This window comes from Somniosus microcephalus, unplaced genomic scaffold, assembly GCF_052327205.1.
Source record: "Somniosus microcephalus isolate GS21.2 unplaced genomic scaffold, FLI_Smic_1.0 unresolved_chr1, whole genome shotgun sequence".
In the NCBI taxonomy this organism is placed as follows: Eukaryota; Metazoa; Chordata; class Chondrichthyes; order Squaliformes; family Somniosidae; genus Somniosus; species Somniosus microcephalus.
The window spans coordinates 4755869-4762074 of record NW_028225179.1 but is presented as its reverse complement, the minus strand read 5'-3'; the positions used below and the strand labels follow the sequence as shown (position 1 = coordinate 4762074).

Sequence of the window (6206 nt, the reverse complement as noted above, 5' to 3'; positions counted from 1 at the left end):
ACTTTATTTAAAGCGGTATAGTCAATAGTTAATCTCCAAGTTCCATCGGGTTTTCCTACCGGCCAGGTAGGGGAATTGGTTGTGCTTTCCGTTTTACGCACTACTCCCTGTTCTTCCAATGTTTTAATTATTTCCGTAATTGCTTTCTTAGCTTCGGGTTTTATTGGGCATTGTCTGTGCGGTTTATGCTCTGGTCCAGGGATTTTAATTGGTTCCATTCTTACTTTTCCGGTCTCTAATTTATCCTCTGCCCATACGCCTTTTACGGCATTACATATTGTTCCAAAATTACCAGTTTCTAATTTCCAATCCCGGGAAAGAGGTTTAGCAGTTGCTATTTTAGTGCAATTTGCAGCATATTGGTTTACTTCAGTTTTACTTCCATCCTGTCTAGGCCAGATCAATTTTCCTTTATGACAGTCAATCAGGATTTTATATTCCCTCATAAGGTCATTTCCCATTATAGTTCCTTCATTATTTTTACACACATAAAATCTCATCGGGATCAAATGGCCATCTAATTCGACCACTTGTACTGTACTTAAAAAGGCGGGGGTCTTTGTCCCCCCTAATCCGGTCAAATAAATTTTAGTTTATGTGATGGGTAAAGGTAAATCAGTTATAGACATCGATGCGCCAGTGTCCACTAGCATGTTACACTGTCGGCCCCCTACTAGTGCGGACACATAAATTCTACTATCTCCCTTATCTTTAATTACGGGGGCCGCTGCATGTCAGTGCCCTCCGTCCCGAGCATCCCTAAAGGCTTGGAGTTCTCGGTATTCATCACTGGTCATTTTTCCCGGTTCTGGATTTAATCTACTATAACATTTGTCCCATGTGTGACCTCTCTTTTTACAAAATGAGCATTCCTGTCGCGGGGCTCTACATTCTTTAGCAAAGTGTCCTTGTTTCCCACCATTCTCTTTGTGCTCCCAATGTCTGACTCGTATCCCATCCATCTCTCCGCATTTTTTTAATTAGGGTTCTCCTATCAGCCATATACTGATTACTAAGGGAGCCCGAAGGCCCCCATGTTTGACCCTTACCTGTGATCTTGTAAATCCTCTTCTTACCCTGTGTTGTCAGAGGTACGTCCTCCTCACGAAGAGAAGCAAGCGTACGTGCAACCTATATATCGGTGGTTCCCCGGGACCTTCTGCCGGTCCAACCCCGAAGGTAGTAAGCGACATCTACGAGTTTTACCTTATGATCCTTATAAATGCTCTACGAGATACAAACAAACAAAGAATACCACAAACTTTCGGTTAACTGTGAATTCTCACCTCTCGTCAAACCCCTTTCTTGTTCTTTTGATCAGTCGGTGCTCCGGTGTCACCCGTCTAGCGTCGCTAATTGATGGATGGTCAAAAATTTGACTACTCGCCCGAGATCACCTCTGGGTGCTCCGGCGCCCTCCGAGCTGATCCTGCCGACTACGTCAATTTGTTAGGGTCTAATTGGAGCCTGAGCGGGCCAAGTGATATACCAGGTCGACGCGGTACCCAACTTAGACTTATGTGAATAAACTCACACAACCAAATAGTTTGAGAGAAGTAAAAATGCACAGTTTAATGTACAGAGCGCTCTAGGAGAAGAACAGTAGACCCCGCGGTCTCAGCTGCCAGCTTCTCGGTTTTACAATAGTAGCCGAGCTTCTTTTATACAGTTTAAAAACAGGAAAGGTACCATATCAGCAGTTATTACATTAATTCCTTGGCCAATCTGGTACTTTAGCATCCTTCAACTTTGGCCAATCCGATACCTTAGCAACCCTTAATCACATTCTGTCAAAAACAAGTTAATTATATTATTATACCGTTAGCTAGCTTCTTTCACAAACAACTTAATTATATTACTGTTAGCTAGCTTCTTTCATGTGACATGTTGGTATTTCGCAACCCTATTCTCACAGTGATACCTGTGTCCTGCCAGTTGCGTAACCCCGCCCTTAAACACCCTTTACCTCCCTTGTTCTTCCTAAACATAATTTTTCGCTCTTACACTTTTACCCCAACAGTTGACTAGCCGTTCCTGTCTTACATCTGTACAAGTGATATCACAAGTTGGTGCAAGCAGATCAAGTCAGCTGTCTGTTATGCCAGTCTCTGCAAAATGTCAATAAATGTCAAGTATTTCAGCAGGCACTACGGTGCCATTTTAAATTTTCCTCCAACAGACACGATGGGCCGAATCACCTCCTTCTGTGCTGTTAGATTCTATGATCAGTGTGAAGTCGCTGGTGTGTCAGCAGGTTGGATGACTGAGTGAATCCCTTCCCACACACGGAGCAGGTGAACGGCCTCTCCCCAGTGTGTAGGTGTTGGTGTCTCTTGAGCTCCCGGGAGCTTTTAAAACTATTCCCACACTCAGAACATTTAAAGGGTCTCTCGTTAGTGTGAACTCGCTGGTGCCCCTTCAGCTCCCCGGAGCTTTTAAAGCTCTTCCCACAGTCAGAACATTTAAAGGGCCTCTCGTCAGTGTGAACTCGCTGATGTGTCAGCAGGTTGGGTAACTGAGTGAATCCCTTCCCACACACAGAGCAGGTGAACTGTCTCTCCCCAGTGTGAACTCGCTGGTGTACCCTCAGGTCCCTGGAGCTTTTAAAGCTCTTCCCACAGTCAGAACATTTAAAGGGCCTCTCGTCAGTGTGGACTCGCTGATGTGTCAGCAGGTTGGATAAATGCGTGAATCTCTTCCCACACACAGAGCAGGTGAACGGCGTCTCCCCAGTGTGACCTCGCTGATGTACCAGCAGGTTGGATGAATCAGTGAATCCCTTCCCACACACAGAGCAGCTGAACGGCCTCTCCCCAGTGTGTAGGTGTTGGTGTTTCTTGAGCTCCCTGGAGCTTTTAAAACTCTTCCCACAGTCAGAACATTTAAATGGCCTCTCGTCAGTGTGAACTCCCTGGTGTCCCTTCAGCTCCCCGGAGCTTTTAAAGCTCTTCCCACAGTCAGAACATTTAAAGGGCCTCTCGTCAGTGTGAACTCGCTGATGATTCAGCAGGTTGGATGACTGAGTGAATCCCTTCCCACACACAGAGCAGGTGAACGGCCTCTCCCCAGTGTGAACTCGCTGAAGTTCCAGCAGGTTGGATGACCGAGCAAATCCCTTCCCACACACGGAGCAGGTGAACGGCCTCTCCCCAGTGTGTAGGAACCAGTGTTTCTTCAGCTCCCGGGGGCTTTTAAAGCTCTTCCCACAGTCAGAACATTGAAATGGTCTCTCATCAGTGTGAACAAGCTGGTGTCCCTTCAGATACTGAGTGCTTTTAAAGCTCTTCCCACAGTCAGGACACTGAAATGGTCTCTCCCCAGTGTGAACTCCCTGGTGTGTTTGCAGGTGGGATGAACAAACAAATCCCTTTCCACACACGGAGCAGGTGAACAGACTGTCCCTGGTGTGACTGCGCCATTGAACTTTCAATGCAGACGGGGAACTGAAGCCCTTCTCGCCGTCCCCACCTTTACCCGGTTTCTCCCCGGTGTGACGGTGCACGTGTCTCACCAGGTCAGGCGATCGGCTGAATCCGCGTCCACACACTGAACACGTGTGCGGTTTGTCTGCGTTGCGATCCCTGCTCTCTCCTTCCATGTGCAAAGGTCGATGATATTCAGGTCCTGATGAATCCAGCGACTCTGTCAGATCTTGACGTGATGTTTGGTCTGAGCTTCCCGCCTGTAACTGCTCCACTTCTATAACCCTGTAAATTGAGATCAGAAAAGGATCAGAGGCAAACTGTTGTTTAATTTTCCCCTTTCCGAACCTAGGGGCAGTGAAGCTGATTTTCAGGCCCCAGCTGCTGCACAGGTTGGTTGAAAGGATCAGCAGTAATGGCGGCTGTAATACCCACAAGCCCCCGGCTCTGCAGAAAGCACTCTGTTGACTCTGAGTCCCGTGCATGTGCTCATGGCCCCCGCGCTCTCCCTCCTGCTCTACAATCGCCCGTCCCGATCGGTCCGCAACACGCATGCTCAGCACACAAAACCCCGCGGTTGGAACATCGGGCGTGCATGCGGAGCCGCAACATCTGGTACGCGTGAGCGGCTCAGGTGGGGGCGATTCGGTGTTTCGCCTCAGCCGCCAGGGAGGTGCGCATGTGCAGGACGACCCAACATTCTTCCCGTCAGCAATCACTCCCTCGTTTCTTTAACAAAAACAGAAAATGCTGGAAATACTCAGCAGGTCAGGCAGCATCTGTGGCGAGAGAAACAGAGTTAACGTTTCAGGTCGATGACCATTCGTCAGAACTGCTTGCTCTTTAGTGTCAGCCAGTGGCTCAGTGGGTAGCACTCTCGCCTCGGAGTCAGAAAGTTGTGGGTTCATAGTCCCACTCCAGAGACTTGAGCACAAAAATCCAGGCTGACACTCCAGTGCAGTGCTGAGGGAGTGCGGCACTGTCGGAGGTGCCGTCTTTCGGATGAGATGTTAAATTGAGGCCCTGTTTGCTCTCTCAGGTGGATGTAAAAGATCCCATGGCATTATTTCAGGAAAGAAAGACTTGCATTTATATAGTGCCACCAGATATCCTAAAGTGCTTTACAGCCAATGAAGTACTACAATGAAGTAGTCACTGTTGCAATGTGGGAAAGAGCAGGGGAATTATCCCCAGTGTCCGGGCCAATGTTTATCCCTCAATCAACATAAAAAATGATAGATTATCTGGTCATTATCACAGTGCTGTTTGTGGGAGCTTGCTGTGCGCTAATTGACTGCCGCATTTCCTACATTGCAACAGTGACTACACTGCAAAAGTACTTCATTGGCTGTAAAGTACTTTGGGACGTCCGGTGGTGGTGAAAGGCGCTATATAAATGCAAGTCTTTCTTCCTTCACTGGTCTCAGCAGCGACCTCTTCTGGCGGTTGGTTGATTGACAGACGAGAGCCCGCGCATGCGCACAGGGAGCCGCGGTTTGGGCCGGGGCCGGCACAGCGACACCTCCCGGTCACCAAGGGTAATGACCGCGCATGCCCAGAGGAGACCTGCCCGCCTCCCCCCACTCGGAGCTGCGCCTGCGCACTCGGATTCTGCCGGACGGAGTCGGCGCGGGGCCATTCCAGGGAAAGGCCTTGCTGTCGGTTCCAGAGTCGCGATCGGTGACGCGAATTGAGTTTTCTCCGCTCCGATTGGGTGGAGAATGGCGCGGGGTGGATCGGGAGAGAATCGAGAGAAATAGAAAAACCTCAGAGTCCGCGAGGCCCCGGACCGAGCAGCGGCAGTTGGACGGTTACGTGATCTCATCGGGGACACGTGACCCGGGCCCGCGGCCTGATTGACGGGAGCTTTCGACCAATAGGGTGCGAGCGGGGCGGGGCTGGAGGAGCGAGCCGGCGGCGGGTCCTCCAAGCAATCGAGGAGACTGAGGGGCGGGGCTGGAGGAGCGAGCCGGCGGCGGGTCCTCCAACCAATCGGGGAGCCCGAGGGGCGGGACTAGCGGCACACAGTGGGCGGGGCTGGAGGAGCGGGCCGGCGGCGGGTCCTCCAACCAATCGGGGAGCCCGAGGGGCGGGACTAGCGCCGGCTGATTGTCTGATCCGCAGGGCAGCGAGTTTCTCCAGTCCCGTGTTCAGGGCCCGGGGAGGCTGTGGGCCTTTATTCCCCGCATTGGACACAAGGCTCTTTGTCTCAGGCATATGGTGACGTCGCACTGAAACTTTCCTTCCTCCTTTACAAAGATGGCTGCCGGTAACCTGGGCCTGTATATGTTCCGATGTAGTCCTCCCACCACTGGGAGCGACAGTGATCCGTTCGTGCGACATAGCTGTACCGCGCAGGCGTAGTACCGCTCCCTTTCCTCTCTCTTTCTCGCACTCTCTCTCTCTCCCGCGCAGGCGCAGTGCCGCTCCCCTGCCCTCCGGCGCAGGCGCAGTACCGCTCCCTTACCCCCTGCGCAGGCGCAGTGCCGCTCCCTTGCTCTCTCCCGCGCAGGTGCAGTGCCGCTCCCCTGCCCTCCGGCGCAGGCGCAGTGGCGCTCCCTTGCTTCCTCTCCCGCGCAGGCGCAGTGCCGCTCCCCTGCCTTCCGGCGCAGGCGCAGTGCCGCTCCCTTTCTTCCACTCCCGCGCAGGTGCAGTGCCGCTCCCCTGCCCTCCGGCGCAGGCGCAGTGCCGCTTCCTTGCTTCCTCTCCCGCGCAGGCGCAGTGCCGCTCCCCTGCCCTCCGGCGCAGGCGCAGTGCCGCTCCCCTGCCCTCCGGCGCAGGCGC

General features: G+C 52.2%; 1 protein-coding gene across 1 annotated transcript; it reads right to left on the bottom strand.

The window, feature by feature from the left end:
- Positions 1–635: 635 nt before the first annotated feature.
- LOC147093331 (uncharacterized) lies at positions 636–3694 on the bottom strand. The gene has a single exon (XM_085974274.1). The coding sequence runs from the start codon at positions 3596–3598 to the stop codon at positions 2213–2215; it is 1386 nt and encodes a 461-aa protein (XP_085830400.1). The 5' UTR covers positions 3599–3694; the 3' UTR covers positions 636–2212.
- Between the last annotated feature and the right edge of the window lie 2512 nt (positions 3695–6206).

Coding starts and splice junctions, on each gene's coding strand:
- LOC147093331 (XM_085974274.1), bottom strand. CDS start 3,598: ATGGAAGGAGAGAGCAGGGATCGCAACGCAGACAAACCGCACACGTGT.